Source organism: Epargyreus clarus, unplaced genomic scaffold, assembly GCF_041222505.1.
Source record: "Epargyreus clarus isolate Ecla_fem2 unplaced genomic scaffold, WU_Ecla_fem_2.2 ptg000027l, whole genome shotgun sequence".
NCBI classification, from domain to species: domain Eukaryota; kingdom Metazoa; phylum Arthropoda; class Insecta; order Lepidoptera; family Hesperiidae; genus Epargyreus; species Epargyreus clarus.
In genome coordinates, this window is record NW_027332234.1 from 12,013,125 (window position 1) to 12,030,731 (window position 17,607).

At 35.1% G+C, this 17,607-nt stretch overlaps 1 protein-coding gene across 1 annotated transcript in view; it reads right to left on the bottom strand.

Moving 5' to 3' along the window:
* net (atonal bHLH transcription factor 8-like protein net) overlaps positions 1-3,238 on the bottom strand; it is a 36,946-nt gene extending 33,708 nt beyond the window's left edge. The window contains exon 1 of the mRNA XM_073088505.1: positions 2,982-3,238. Coding sequence (XP_072944606.1) covers positions 2,982-3,036 — 55 coding nt within the window. The 5' untranslated portion in view covers positions 3,037-3,238. The remainder of the gene's footprint in view (positions 1-2,981) is intronic.
* Between the last annotated feature and the right edge of the window lie 14,369 nt (positions 3,239-17,607).

Sequence of the window (17,607 nt, forward strand, 5' to 3'; positions counted from 1 at the left end):
AACCGTTGAAAGTATAGCAGTGAAAATAAAATTTAATACAAACGAAACTAAGAAAGATTTGAGTAGGTATCTCAATTAATATGAACTAATAACAGTCAAAATTTATTATCTGTGAATAACTGTCACAGACATTCACATGATTTTATGCCTGATCATGTATACCTAAGCATAATTTATTAGAAAATAAAAAAAAAACAAATCCATGCATTTAGGATTTATGGTACCCTAAAACAGATGAACAATTTCCACACTTGTACAAACGAGTAACAGTTGGTAGCCCTGACGACCCAATTCTGGCAAAAAAATAAACAAATTTGTCTTTGAATCATACGACCCCCGCCATGCGACATGTGAACAAACAAACAAGATTACTAAACTATCTTAGAAACGTAGCCCTTATTTTAAGGAAAAAAGAGCTATAATTCTTTAAAGGGCGGTAAATTTAAGTTGGTGTAGGGTGCACTTGTCTCCCTTTCCACCCTCAGCTAGAAACATGTGCAGTTAGTTTTTTGTGCGACCCCTTTTATTTTGAGTGATTAGTGAATAGTATTGATGGATTTCAGAATCACTTACTGTTTGTGTTTAGTTATAAAATAGTGTTTTATCGAATTATCGATTTAGTAATGAGAAATTAGCGATATATCTTGTCTATTACGTTCTAAAAATGGTAGATTTTTAAAGAATCATTTATTTATTGCGCATAATATTTTTGTGTCTTGAAATTAGTTACAGATGCGTTCAGAATTAGTTCTTCTTTAATCTAGATAATTATGTCGTCTATGCGTTAAATAGCAACGTAGAAAATAGTATAGTAATAGTAGTAAATAGTAAATTAAGTAGTTTATTGTTAGAATGTATTGTTAAAATCGATTTAAATAATGTTATAATGCTTTTTATTGTACAAATTGACTTTTCAACAAGTTTAAAATAAGACCCTACGCTAGACTCATGAAGTGTCATATATCTAGATGCAGATAATACAAAATCATTGAAGTATTTTTATATCCAAAGTCATTTTACACATGTACTTGTAAATATTACGTACAGCGGTGACTCAGATCTCCGTGGGTGTCGGGGCAAATCCAAAGGATATTTTATTAGTCAAGTTCCCGCTTCCCACGTAAAACTGTCACATTTTTTGGGTTACCTGTGACCTTTCTGTGTATCAGATGGCATTAATTGGGGATTAAAATACGACTTTGTAGTGTTAGTTAAGTTGTTATAAAATCGGTAAAGTTATTGAAATTCTACTCTCAATTAGGCATAGTTTTAAAATAAAATTGGCTTCAATTGCATTATGTTTTTTTGGATTAACTACCAAACAGATATTTAAAAATATTTACCTACCGTTTCCCCAAGAGCATTATAATTGCTTATGGAATATAATAAATCATAAATAAATGTTTGAAAGTAATATTTTGAAGAAAGATTTTTGCATGCAAAAGTCCTCAGAGACACTAACAAATAATATTGATGGTTGTTTTAAGGTTTAAGCCTTAAGGTTTTGAAATGCTTTAACAGTGACCACTGGATAATAATAATGAAAAAGTAAATAAAGTTTAGCAAAAAGAAAATAATCTAAGGCTGTGATCACATTTATAAAGTGCGTTCCTACTTATATTCTTGAACGGTTTTTTTCTAAATTTCACATAAAAGTTCGTACACGATTTTTTTACTAGATTAGGAAATTGCTTTATTTAAAAAAATGTGTAAAAAGGTGAAAATTTTAGTTCAATAGAAAGAAAGTTCGGTTACTTTGCATTCCATCACGTTCATTACGCATTTTTTGATAGCTACGTGTCTTATTTTAAACATTAACTAGTTTGCGTAAAAACCTATACATTTGGTTATTTTGACTTTGATTTGTCGTTGTCAACCCATTATTGTCGCACTGCTGGGCACGTGTCTCTCAGAGTTAGAGGAGTTAGGCCGTAGTCGACCGCGGCGGCTAAAGCAAGTTGGTAGACTTCAAATACCTTTAAGAATTTTCTTTTATTTAGAATTCTCTGACGGGTTTCTCTAGATGTTTTCCTTCACTGTTATAGTAAGTGATAATTATTTCTAACACGTTGCGTGCCTGGGTTTTGAACCCCGGATCCCCCGAATACGGCTGAGATTTAACAAATATCCTAAATCCGCTATCTCTCCTATTTTTAAATTAATAGTAAGATTCGTAGTAGTAGGGTGTGGTGTTTCTGTAGAATGGGGTGATAAGTGACCCACTGCAACCCATGGTCATGGAAAACTATTGTCAACCCTAGCTGACAGAGTAATATGCGTGCCCAAGAAATTTTCTTTTATTTACTCATATATTTTCATAAATTTTCTTTTACGACTCACACTTAACCAGTTTGGTAGCATTAAATACTATTTGTATTAAACTTTAGAATAATAATCACGCCAATTTTGATGTTTTTACTTGTCCTACAGTTTTTATGATAGAACGTGAACAAAAACGTTGAAAAAATTAAAATATTCCTTGTATGAAAAGGAGTCTATATTTTTTCTAGAATGTTATTTTAAAATAGGACAACGGTCGGATACATGTCCTAGGAATGGGATCCTCCTTTTTTTAATTCTGTTAAAAATGAAAGCAGAGCATTTGATGTATAATCGTTATCAGTACAATTATCTTTACAGTAGGCACTTGTACGTGCACTACTTTTCAAATTCGTCCTTATAACTTCCGTAGTTCCGGGTTCGAACCCGCCGGAAACAAATATAAATATTTGTGTGACAAGATTTTAATTTTTATTTAAATTTAATAATAAGCTTAAGTAAATCTTATTTTGTAGCGTATATTGCAATATTTAACTGGTATTAAATATTTTATCTTATAGATAAATGTACCAAATGTTAGCAGTCGTTTAAAATAAATGAAAGAACTCTTCAGAACCTTATAGCTTAAAAATCAGTAGGTACCGCTTTTCTTCATAAAAGCAACCGATAACTATTTCTAATAATAATAAAAATAATCTCACCTTTAACTTCAGCCGGCGTGGAATCTCCAGAATTGGAAATACGCGTTCCTGACATTTTCACGCACTGAGCGCATTCAAATCCAAAAAAATACTAACAACCAAACGTAGTCTTAAACGCACTAACAGATTTGTCACGACTTAAACACAGTTTTAACTTAAACTTGGCACTAGAATGTCATTATTGTTTCGTGTTTCGTAAGTTCACGTGTTTTACGACAGCGACGGACACAACCACCTCGTTTCACGTCTCTCGCTCGACTGAGCTCGGCTGAATGTTGGCTCGCGCGAGTCACAGGGTAAAAAGCCCGGCGCCAACCCAGTCTCGCCCTTAGGGATGCGCCCACATGATATATTATGGCGATATTATTTATCATAATTATGTTGTTTTTTTATGTCCGAGATATGGAATTAGAGAGCGTGGACGTGAAAGATTACGTGATTGTGCGATGTGGACCGATGTGTCGGTTTATTATTATAACTGTTGCCGCGAATTTAAAAGGAGATTATTTTTTTTACATTTTACATGCATTTTACCTACGTATTTTTAAGCGTAAAAAATGATTGTTTAATAAAATCTGTAACATTACAGATATACCTAAATACAGTTATTTTTAACGTCAGAATTAATTTTCTCTTTGAAAAAGCAAACACTTAGGTATGAAAGTCAATTAATATTTTAAAATGTTTACAAAAATAATATAGGTATCACTACACACCAACATCCAACTTCAATTTTTAAATTAAACAGTGTTTTTTGTATACCTCTAACACGACATTGTAATTACGGGATTCTAAATAACCAGAGACACACTCAAAACGCTACATCTAGAATGGGCATTTAAATTTATTTAGATTTTAGCCAGACTGGAAGTGGAACTCAAGACCTGAGCATCAGATAAGCAGACCACATAAGCAACATGTTATTTAACATCACTATAAAAAGGCGGAAACAGAATCAGTTATCGACGTACACATCCCAACACTGGCGCGGCCGGTCGCATTCCCTCGGATACAACTACTCAAATCTACTCACATTATCATACACTATGCGAATTGAGCATGTAACGGCGCCAAGCTGTACGGACTGTTGGCTGCAACCCTTTAGATCACACTGGGTCAACAGTGATAGCCTAATGCTACGTTCAACTTCCTTGAAGCTCACCTTAAAGGTCTAGGATGCCAGCCACCAGGCACCTGATGTAAGTTATGTCTTTCCACAACCTTCAAAAATAAGAAGGCTTCAAAAATATTAAACCATGATGGTCCAATACAGAGTATTCTTCCATCTATTATATATTTTACAATACATAAATTATATATAATTTATGTATTGTAAAATTGGTTAAACTTTATAATCAATATTTGGTATTAATTAGAATTTTGCATATCTCTAAGAGGTGGAATATATAGGAAAATTTTGTTATAACAGCTGTATTCACCTATGTTAAGCAAATTAAATGATTTGATTTGATTTTAAATAAGCTTATGAACAAGCTAATTTCTTATAATTAACCAATCATACTAAAATCTTAATTTCTTAATGTCACTATGGCCTGTCTGCCCGAGGATTCCAGAATCAATTAGTCGAGAAGATATCTTAATAATTAATTCAGAAACTTGTAAGAGTAGGTTGGTTGGTTTCTTGGGATATCTATGACACCCACCCACTGGCGATGCGCCTTTGAAAGCAATACCATTATTTATTTTACATATGGCATTAAAATTTCCCATACAATGCTACTTAGCATTGTATTGTATTGTATGGACTTAACATTGGGAAATTTAGTGAATAAAATAAGTACCTAAGTAGGTATAAAAGTATTAGACATAAAATAATTAGTATTTTTAACTTAATCATAAAAATTGTTGTTATTTTATTAAATATCATAATGGATTCGTATTATGTTATTATATTAAGTGTGTACGCTTTAAAATTTTATCTTTATTACATTGAAGTTTGTAGCGAACACATAATCTATTAAAATACCATCTTCAAATCCATAGATAAATAATAATTTTAATAGATAAATATTTAATCAAATGATGATTCATTCTTATCAAACTGTCACGATTGTTGCGATTAAATAAGTTTAAATGAAGAGTGAATTATATCCCATCATGTACAATAAATTAAAATATGCATGTGACTTGGAAAATCTAGGTTGCAATTATCATTTGTTGAGTATTTTTAATTCAAAGTGTGAAAGAGATTCACAATAGTCAACAGTTTAAAGAACTTATATAAAATTATATTTCTTTCTTGAACGACTTGTATTTGACATTTATTAGTGTGGCCACAATAACTTCACTTTGTGGACTAAATGTCACTATAAAGATACTATGAATATTTAGACTATTTCCTTAAACTATTACTTTTCGTGTTAAATGTAGTCGAAATTTAGCAACATTAATTATTAATTTTTGAGCAATTTTTACTGATAACAATCTTGTTTTTATTTGAGCTAGCATACTAAAAAGCAAATCGTTTGGCAAACAAAAGAGAGAAACTAATGAAGTAATTAAAATAAAAAAAACGTTTTTGTCTTTACTTAAATAGATAAACTATGAAGTGCAAAAGCAAACTCAGCGATACAGTATTCGTCCGGCAAACTTCAGTCATTTTTGTAAATAAAGGCGTTTAACGGTTTCATAAAATCTGTAATCCGGACATGGTAACCGATACTGGACAATCCGGCCGTCGGACCATCTGGCGGTACGTCCACATGTGTATCCATGACTCACGCGACGTTTCACGGTACTTTAGTCCACAATCACATACGCTTGATACGCCATCCGACCAACGCCTGCGTTTAGATCGATCGGAATTGCATAATCGAGCTTAATTAACACGTTCTGTCGCTTAGATTGTCAGCCAGTCAGATGTAGCGATAAAATCGGGATATCTCTCTGCAGTCTGCAGAATTATTTAAGTGCTCTCCAAGAAAGCGACACACTTAATAAAATAAATAAATATTCCTTTAATTCGTTTCCAAACTTGGATTCTTGTTAGATAACGTCGTTAAGCTAAATACGTTGAGCAATTTCGTTATAATTTTACAATATCAACGTAACGTTATTTAACACAAAATTCACATTAATGCAATTTTGCATAATGAGGCTGCATTTCATGTGAATATTATGTAGCTTATGTAACCCTGTACGATAATACTTGCATTTGGATCTAAAACTCGCCTCGTAGATGAAGATATTATGCAAGTCATTCATCTGTAATGATGTTCTGTAAAGGAGCCGGGGAAATTGTGCCCGATCATTATGACAAGGCCATCGACTTTAAAATAGATAAGTGGAGATATAAATTAATCGGGTAGGTGCGACGTTCTCACTTAAAAGGTAGGCGGCGTGGACGCATCCTCTTTTAAGGAAGTATCTACACACTTTTTGTTTAGTCTTGCTGTGATTCCTGCAGCGGCAGTTTTGCGGCCAGTCTCAGCGGCGGCGTCTCCTTTATCATCTCTTAACGCATCCAGATTTGGCAACGTCGATACCAAATCCTGTTCCGTCGGCTTTTTGCTCGAACATTTCCTCAGTTTCGAGGAACGGCTGGCAAAAAAAGCAAAGTTTCGCCTCCAGCCGTTTATACAGGTTTTGTCATGAATTTTTATGGGCTCAAACACGGGTATGGACAAAACAACATTAATTTCAGTCGTAAGCGTAACAAAAATTTATTTTCATATGGCAAAAATCCAGCCAAAGTTGTCGAGTATCAAAAATGATTTAATGATACATGAACATTTAACATTTCTGTTATAATTTACCATTTCGTGTATTGACTGTTTTGTCTTACACAAAGAGACACATAGTGAACGTGCTTCCTTCGAATCGAAATCATGGGTCAATCGTACGTGTCATTTCTGAAGTATGGTTTTACTATATTTGGACAATAATTTGAGTAGCAGCCTCAATGCATGGGTGTGAAGGGATAACTCCCGAACAAATAGAATGGGCCTGAGATAGTAAATATTCGACCCAGTATAAACTTGTCCTGTGTAGGCGTAAAACGGTCAGGTAAGGCTTTTGACACCTAGCCATGACCGCAGGGTATGGCGTGAATATCGTCGCATTTTGTTTAACGAACAGTTTTTTGGCTATTTGATCAGTCCCAAGTTGAAAACTTGACCTGTGAAGTATGGTTTTGAAATGCAATATTTGTCTGTTTACGTAATTTCCTCGATGAAACTAATATGTAGATACAGTTGTTTTCAAATATTAGGTTTCAAAACGCCGATTGTTGCGTTGAATAATAAATTAGTTGAACTCAATTAACAAGACAAATATGTTTGACTCTTACACTACGTACACTTATTAAATATACAGCTAACATGTATGCGTAATCGAATAAAAAAAACACTGATGATTCGTTCAATTTCGTGAAGGAAAATAAAGCTAGCGGTGTTGCCGATAGCCTGTCAATCAACAAGGCTCCAGATTTAATTGCCTCGCTGGCACAACACTGAGCATTCTCATTCGTATCATTTAATACGATTTACCGGTAACACGGCGCTGCGCCACGACCACCTGGCGACGCGAGTGGCGCCAAATATAACTGTGCAAGAATCTTATTTATACATGCATTGATTACAACGATTTCTTCACAATAAAATCCGTATACGACATGTCGTCAATTAACATAATCCACACTCATTATGCTGCAGGTATCGTAATCAAAGATGCAACGCTTTCTAAAATAAAATAGAATATTATGCACCGATCAACCGTTACATAAGAACTAAATTAATGTAACACTAAACATTATCACGCTTCCTAAAAAAATAGCTTTCTTTTGCTTGGCGTTTGGAATTCAAAATCAAGGAATGAATTCAATGTTGTATTCAGTTTTATCGATAAAAAGACTTTATGGCGTTGTGGGAGAGTGAAATGTTGAGTGGCTCGAGAAATCACAGTGGATGAGGCGATGCCGATTTAGTTTTACGTCTTAATGGGTACGACATAGAGTTGGTATACGTTTGTAGATGTAAAAATATGGTTGGCAGGATAGAAGGCGCCGCGGTTGCCGCCGTGGCGCCGGCGGGCCGCCGACACCTCGTGTATTATGAACTAGCCCCGTGACCTGGCGTCGATCAACTGGTATTTGACTCAGCAAATGAACTAATACCAGTAACTCATTTCTAAGCGAATTGGATTTATACAGAACTGTTTAAAATGCATGATCTAGCGAAAGGTTACACTATAAAATCAACAGAGATAATAATATGTACGTTTTTGTCGGCGGTTCGTATCTACCTTTGCAATCAATTAAGCCGTATAAAGTTACATAGGAAATATTTGTTACATCGCATTGCTGAACAAAGTATTATAATATATTATTATCCAATTTTCTGAATTATGTTATAAATTAAAGTTAGATTAGCATAACTATTTACATTATGACTAAATGGCAATATCTTAAATTTATGGACCACGGATGGAATTTCGATAAATCCTGAATTGATTACTCGAATCCGTGTACAATCAGAAGATTCGCAAGACTTGTCTCGTCCACACATAATATCACAACAAAAACAAGTGTTTAGAGCGGGACGAACGTACGCAAGGTTCGTGCTTCAGAACGAAACATCGATAATTTATGCGAACATCCCCAACAGGCAGGAATGCAGCGGCGCAACGGTATTCTAATTTCGATTCTAAAGTAGTGTTGTAGGATGTAAAGTCGTTTGATGTCGATCTTGAACAAACTGTGCGGTTGAAACAGGTGTTCGGGGCTATGGTTGTTTCGATCGAACGCGATGGAGTTGCAACTTCATGTCTAGATTGTAAAGTCTATTTCTCGGTACAGACGGACGGTTTATACGTCGTTTGGTGTGTGTAACGTGCTTCATTGCTCCCAGATGTGCATTCTGTACAGAGGCGTATTTCTGTAGGCGTCGGGAGGGGGTTTATAATGGGATCGCGACGCGGACAATTAACGGTCCTTATAAAATCTACCACTAAGTAATTTTGCGTAATATTTTATATCTTGTATCGATTTAATTTATGTAATACGGTCGTAAGTGGACACTGCCGTGTATGGACATATAGGCAACTTTAAATAGGTCTACCTCGATGTGATCACATTGAGTTGCTACTTGCTACCCTGTTGGAGGGTAATGCCATTGAAAGGATTTTTTATAATAGGTGCAGCAAACGAGTATGTAGTCCTCCTGATGGTAAGTGGTAGGTACCTAACTGCCGCTCATTGACATCTATAAATGTAGGTCCGCTGGTAGTCGGCCTTAGCGTTGCTACCCTTAAGGACTAAATTATAACGCCTTGTATAACGACTTCTTCCTATGACTCTATTGAAACCAGAACTCATTAGCGCTTAATATGTCGTAATATTCAGTAAACAGTGTTATAGTCAGAAATGAGTAGAAAATAACAAAAATACTACATACCTGCATACCATACCATACCACCATATATATACATTTTAAACCATACCATAATACATTTTAAATAGCTTAAATCTGTACCAAATTTGTTTCTTGAACTACAAATCAATATTCCCAAACATGCTGTATAAAACTAAATTAAAACGCCTTACATAGTCTGCCTTTTAACCGGAGTTCCACTGCTGCTATAAGGTAGACGTAGCGACGGTGCCAAACAGTTGATCTACAAAGATCCTTAAATTTTTTTTTGGGAGATTTTTCAAAAAACAATCCCCATTGTTCTCCGCTACCTGTTTGTTGACACTTGACTGACAGGTTGACAAGGGTGTGATGCGCGGGCGCCATGCTCCATGGTCTTATATTTATCTGATTGGTTTTAATCCTTTAGGCTTTGGAAGACCATTTTAAATGCATCTGGTGTTGTGTCTACGGTCAATCATGATTTTTATGAGATTAGAAGTGGTGCAGTCCTTTCGATTATTTCAGTGACATCTATTATCAATGTATCATGCCAACATCGAGTCGAATACGTGTAGTAAGGGTTCCGTACCACACAATAAAAAAGTATTTTACAAATTTACCAAAAAAATATTCAGTTCAGGAATTTTAGCACGAGCCTGACCCCGCTTAACTCGTTTTACTATTGGTTTACTTTAAATTAAGAGTATGTAAAATAGGTAAATTAAGTTTTAGGTTTATGTCCTACGCCTCTTTTAAAAAATGTTAAAAAAACACGATGCAATTTTTTATTTTTACACAAAAACATCCCATCCCATCCCAAAATCATTACAGGTCATTCCAAATACGTGTGATTCCTTAAAGTGTAAACAAAACAGCCTAATACATACTTACGGGTGTCGTATTTATAAATTCATTCAGAGAGCAAGAGAATATATCAATTTTAATACATAATTAATTTATATTATGAATGAATAGAATACTAACTTATCCACGATCAAGTGCATGCGCACGCGCATACTACTCTTAACTTAAAGAGAACTCAGTTTCCTAAGTTAATTGATATTTGTAACTGGAACAAAGGCATATTATTGTTATCTTCTAATCCTTCTACAGTCCATTTCCTACTGGGGGCGTTGTATCACGCCTTACTTTCACACTTTGCCTTGAACTGTGCTAACCACACCCACAAACCACCCTTTATAACTAACTAACACCTTTAATGTAAAATATTTTTGCTTACTTTAGTACAAAATTACAGAGTTTTTTTTTATATAATATAGGAGTAGCAGACGAGCATACAGTCCACCTGATGGTAAGTGGCTACTGCCGCCCATGGACTGTAATCAACCCCAGATAGGATGAGATATTCCCACCTGAGGTCGGCCACAGATGCGCCGCTACCCCTGAGGACTAAGCTGGACCGCCCCGGAAAAGTCTGTCTCCCTTACCACACCCTTCAAACCGGAACACAACAGCGCCTAACACTGCTGTTATTAGGCAGATGAGGTGTGGCGGTGGTGCCGCCGGAGTCGAACCACAAAGGGTTCTACCACCTTCAAATAAGAGATAAATAGTGATTTGGCTTCTTAACCGATGGGCCCTAAGTTTCGATCCTATTCACACACCTATGATTTTTCAGTTAACATCGTGCGATTTAAATTAATTTCCAATAGTTTTAAGGCTAGAAGAAAACATTGTTAGGAAACTTAGGCACTCTGGTGCGTTTGAAGTACCCTTCTAATATACAGAAAGTTGGAAATATTCATTATCAAATATAAATTTGAAAGTAATCTTCAAACGTTTCTGCATTTTTTATTTATGTCGGCCACAGACCGCTACTCCTGAGGACTAAGCAATCATGCCTCGGAAAAAGTATGTCTCCCTTACCACACCCTTCAAACCAGAACGGCAGCGCTTAACACTGCTGTTATTAGGCAGATTAGGTGTGGCGGTGGTGCGTAGTCCAACCACAGAGGATTCTACCTTCATTGCATATGGCGCTAAGGTTATATCCTTTGAAAATTATTCTAACTTTGAGAACACAAAAAGTGGCCATTCTGCAGGTACCTGTCTCCGACAGTGACATTCGATGCGCCGGCGTTAAATCCAGTTACCATTGTTACCCTTTGTTAGTTGTGTCACAAATATGAGGCAGAACCTCTTAATATCAAATTGTCTTTGTTTTCAAAATAAAACAAATACCTACTAAATGCAACACATAAAATATAGCATACCTATTGCATGTAGAAAAAATCAAAGTAAGACGCACGGCAATGCGCCCACCAAATTCAGGAAATGCATTCATTTCACAATAATAAATCTAATTCACGTACCATCATGATGAGAGAAAAATAAATAATTTTATTACTTATATATCAGTAATGTAGATAATAAGAGTGAGACTAAACAATGAATAGGTATCCACCGTCCACCATATTAAATGGTCACCGCCGCCCACTGATATGTGTAATAACTGTGACTGTGTTGCTTCGTAACAAAGGAAACAATTCTACTCTTATAATATCTGTTACATCGATTAAAATCAAATACGAAATATATCCATTTAAAATTACCTTAAGGTTTCATTGGTTCCGAAGGTCTCATTGTTCGAAGCTACCTGTCGGCCGACACTTGTATGACAATGACAAGGGGTGCGCCGGCGCAGCTTTAGACGACGTTCATCTAATTTAGTTGCCTTTGTGTGATAAACTAGCTGTGCCCACGACTTCGCTCGTCTTTGCTACGTACTTAAAACTAATTGTATTCATCATCAATCCATTACTGTCCCACTGCTGGGCACGGGTCTCCTCTCAGAATGAGACGGTTTAGGCCATAGTCCACCGCGCTGGCCAAGTGCGTATTGGTAGACTTATATCTTTGAGATTTTTTATAAATCTCTCAGGTATGCAGGTTTCCTCACGATGTTTTCCTTCACCGTTTTAGCAAATGATAATTAATTTATAATACGCACATACTACTCGTACCTAACACTTATATTATAAGTGTTACAATATAAATGGTAGTATAAGTTATAACAAAATATATAAATATAAATGGTAGTGTAAATGCAAATCCGAATGTACCTATTCTTTCCCTAATTCGATGATATAAAGCGTATATTTCTATTGGTGACCCACCGAAACGGGTTTTTAACACGAAACCGAGATCAAACTTTCGGTTTCTAGTTTCGACCGAAACCTAAACTTTAGGCTTACGTAACTTTTGTTTCAGCACAATCAAATGTTCGGCCGATATCTGGTCGATTACGAAACCTCTTTCAGGCCGAAGCTTGGCCGAAACTGAAACCAAAATTTCTGTCAATTTTTATAGATGACCATGACATTTTCCCTGCCAAAACCGTTCAACAAACCTAATTTAATATCCAGTTCAATGGCAGTCCTGTTTTAGTCCATCTGATTGACCATAAATCACTTATTATCTCAAACGCGATTCAAAACACGGCAGCCGTATCTGAGCTCATTTCGGTGTTTGTTTCTTCCCACGTGCAAATAATTGGCAATGGTAATAAGGATTGACGTTTTCGAATGCCCCTGGCCGAATTAATATCTCGTCATAATTTTTAGTTTAAATTATTTATTAATTTGGTAATCGCAGTCGACAATGGTTCTACAAAGTTACAAACGTATTTGAGGCCTACCTGACAGTTTAAATAAAATTAATACTTACACGTATAGCACGCATATACTAACGTTCGTTTGTTCATTCCCCACGCACATAGACATCTGATTTATATTTTAAATCTAGATTTATGTTAGCTCCATTGTGGTATGGCACCCTCAAGCATGCTACCACTCTAGCCAAATACGGGTTGGTAGACTTCGCAAGTTCGCAGACATTGAGACTTTTTATTACAGAAGTTTCAGTCATATAGTCAATACGTACATCATTGCACGCGTAGTTCGAGTCTGTACAGTGTATGTAACATTTAAATTCTGGATAGCTGGGAAGACAGTTCATATCACTAAACGATGATCATTATTTTCATAGATAATAACGCAATTTTATTAATCTACATATTTGTATTTAACATTAGCCTAATTCTAATTGGCCGTGCTCCCATTCCATGAGGCCTGTTAACCCAAATCCCGGCACCTGATCCCGCACCTGCGGCGAATCCTTTCGTTTTTTTGCCCGCACACCTGCGCCTGCGCCGATCCTGCGCTTGTGCAATGTAGAGCTGTGTTGTGTAGAGCGGGCGCGCGTTAGAAATACACCTGACTCTTTGTTTATATAGTTGTGTTAATGTCAATAGATTTGAAATTTTGTAAAATAATAAAATTAAATAATAAAATTGCAATGCTTTTATAAATAAATTTGTTGTAATGTAATATTAAACATTTATTGTATACTGTGGCTATTATTACTGGTATATGTAGATTTTGAATATTGTAAGGAATTTTAGGATGAATAGAACAAATTGAAAGATATTTTTTTTCAACTATCGTTTTTACATACTAAGTATCACTTCTTTATTCTATACAATTCTAAAATGTTAATTCACAAATTAAATATACAGTTAATTGACAAATTTAACTACTAAAGGGAACTAACACTAACACTAGAAAGACTAGTTTCATTAGGAGTCCTAAAAACGACAAATTAATAAAAACTTGTACATACATATAATCAACATCCAAATCCCCTCAGATGTCCTTTATGGGACACATACCTTTATACAAATACATTTTTAATTGTGTTACATAAAAACACGTGATTTATATATGCCGTGTCTATCCCTTTATACGTCACGCTGGCCTTTCTATCGTGTGAAGGTCGATACTTTAATTTTTTATATCAAAGGTGTGATCCCGAAGCCGATTAAGCGAGTTTTTTATTTTAGAAATTGCTAGGCTCGTAACATAAGGAAAAAAATATTGTCTTTGTAATTTTATACGCTTACCTATAAAATGCAAAAAAGGTATCGATGTTGATCTTAAAATATGTTTAAGGTATTTAAAACGTTTGCAAATTAAAGTCCTTCTTGGATATATGTGTTTGATAAACTTTGATAACGTTATGGAACTCTTAGGCATGTAGATTTTCGCGTAATATCATTATTTCTCTGCTAAAGAAAGTGTTCATTAATTTTACTTTAGTTTATTTTAATTAATGTACTAAAGGTGCTAAAACTACACTAGTGCAGGACTTTTTTCTTTTTTTTATAATATAGGAGTAGCAGACGAGCATGCAGTCCACCTGATGTTGAGTGGCTACTGCCGCTAATGGACATCTGTAATCAACCCCAGATAGGATTAGATATTCCTACCTGAGGTCGGCCACAGATGCGCCGCTACCCCTGAGGACTAAGCTGGAACGCCTTGGAAAAGTCTGTCTCCCTTACCACACCCTTCAAAACTAACCCCCCCCCCCCTATGTAGGGAAGCAACACATCTATTATCAGTTTTAGATAAAAACTTTTCCATGTGGAGTGGGTGGGTTAGTTCATGGGCGGCAGTCACCTCTTACCATCAAGTGGACTGCACGATCGTTGATGCTCATTAAAAAATGCTCATTTCCGGCCTCCAAAAAACAGACAAATCAGCACACATACACTTAAACACAATAAACCCCAATAAGTTCTAATACGATGATGTAACACGACCCTTTTAATTGAGGAGACCTCCCAAAATACAAAAAAAAACAAGGATTTATTCTAATCTGATGACCCCACTGGCCGACAACAAGTCGCCCCAAAGCCACCGCACAAATCTTGTGGGGTCCAAAAACAATAGCAAAAAACCCCCACTTCATATGACTAATGATGTCATCAATTTCTCGGCAAATTCCATTCAACTGGCAACACATGCGCGGGAGTCGACACATGTCATCGGCAAATGGTACGCGTTTCCGGTGCAATGTTGCCACTGCGCGCCTAATGGTGATGTGTAGGGGTAATTAATGTTTTGAATTAACTAACACCTTATTTTGGGTAATTGTTGAGCGAAGATGTTTGTTTTTGTGCAACTTTTTAATGCGTATATAAAATAAAAGCATTAAAGTCTAAATATTTTATATAAGCCTTAATTTAAACATAAACATTTTGCTTTCTGAGCAAATTATGTATATTTATTGTATAAGTAGATTATAGTAAAATTTATTTTATTTTATTTTCTTTGTAATTTACATTTTTGCATAAATATATGTACTACGTCTCTTTTTCTATTAATGTTGTACATGCCTATAATTGGCTTGCATATCAGTGTATTATATTATATCACATAATGTTATTTGTAAAATTTCTGTATATTATGCTGTTGGCGTGTCAAATAAATAAATAAATAAACATGTACATTTTACGTATGTACCTAGTTATCTTAAATTGACAATATATTTGTAAAATTCGAACAGCATCTTAAAGTATTTATTATCCATTTACTAGACTGTGTTTATTATTAATAGATAATTTGTAGGCTTGGTGGAGAAATAGTCCATAAAATAACAATTACTTATTTATGATCAAAACGAAAGACTTGTAAGATCTACTGCGGTGATGGAGACTTAAGTAAGAACATTACATGGTTACTTCCGAATAGAGTCACCAATGTCATACTTATTTCTACTATTAACAGTTCTGGCTTCAAGTCAGGTATATTGCTAACTCGTTCAATAAAAAAAAATTAAAACTAAATAGAAAATAACATAGTATTACGAATACACACTTGTGTGGCTTGAAATAAAAAGTAATATATTGTAGTTGCCGGAAATACTTATCGCTTATATATTTCAGCATATCCTGCTCATCTATTCTTATCCACATAACTACAGCATCTATATTCACATAGCTATTGTATATCCCTAGTATTTTGCTGCATATGCTGGTTCTGTCACATCCACACTACGACCACCGCTATCCGACGGCGGCGTCTCACGTCTCCTAAACTGTAACATATCTGTTTACTGTGACAAAAACAGCGATTTGACTGCCAATGAGCCGGATGCCGCATTTAATTAGTTCCAAATTGCTCTCACGTTTGCTCAGAAATTATGCACTCCGCGCCAATGGAGAGTGGATTTGGATTCTTAGGTGAGCTTAGGTTTTTTGTTAGGTTTTATTTTTAAAATTCTTTTCAATTAGTAATTGTATTTACCTTTAAGTATTTACCTTAGTTTTTGGCTTTTTAGGTATTTTTATGCAAAGTCTCTATAAAAAGCTCATTTAAAATCTCATACCTACTTAATGAATGAGTAGAAATAAATACTTACTAAAATTTCCATGTTTCTTTGTCTCTATCGTCGTATCCTTGTAAATCCATCAAGTACCTATATTTTTAAGAAAATGTTTTAAGCCTTTAAAATACTACGAAATTATAAAATTACATTAACCATTTTATAAATACTGAAACAACCTATAAAATGATCACTCTTTGTGAGCGTTGATTTTCAAATCTACCCCACATTATCCCAGTAACGATTAGGGTGTAGGGTGGCTTTCACTTCGACACGGAAACCGTGGAGCCTATTACCGGCAATTAAGGAACTGTGGCATTTTCTCGCCTGATTTTACCTGTTGACACACTGAATTCTAATGGTGGGAAAGTACCACAAGGGTCCTTTGTAGGTTGTCACAGATTGTTAATGTTCGTATTTTAAGTATGTAGTCATTAGAAGTATACAGGGTGAATTCTTATTACATTACATCGCAGAAATTGATCCTTTTAAGCGACACTATCCGATGATGAAATAATACAGTTTGTGTGTGTGTTTTTTTTTTTATCAAAATTAACTAAGTAGTTCGATTCCCAGCTAGGGAAATAGATTTTTAATAAATCGCTCTAGTATTTTTTGCTATTTTTTATAGTTTCGGATTTGGTCCTGAAGGCCCATATGAAAAAATCCCCTGTATTGTTAAATCATGTGTAGATATAGATATTTTATAAACTTACCAAGAATTTTTATTATTATTAAAGTTACGTACAAAAAGTTTACAAAGAAACTACAATTAACAAAAAGATAACAAACGCAACTGTTGTTTACTTGTAAGTAACAAATCAGCCAATTTGTGTTTTCACTGATAACATTAATGTCATTAGTTTCGTAAAAAGATGTTGACAACGTGTCGTATGGACCTGTCCCGCGGGACAGGAAACGGCGGGTATATTAAGCTGCCACAATCATTTACTGACTTTGAAAATGCGCCTGAACAAGTCCCGCGGGACAGGACACGACGTATATTTAGCTGCCACAATCATTTACTGATTTTGAAAATGAGAAGTTCACTGGTTGAAACTGAGAAT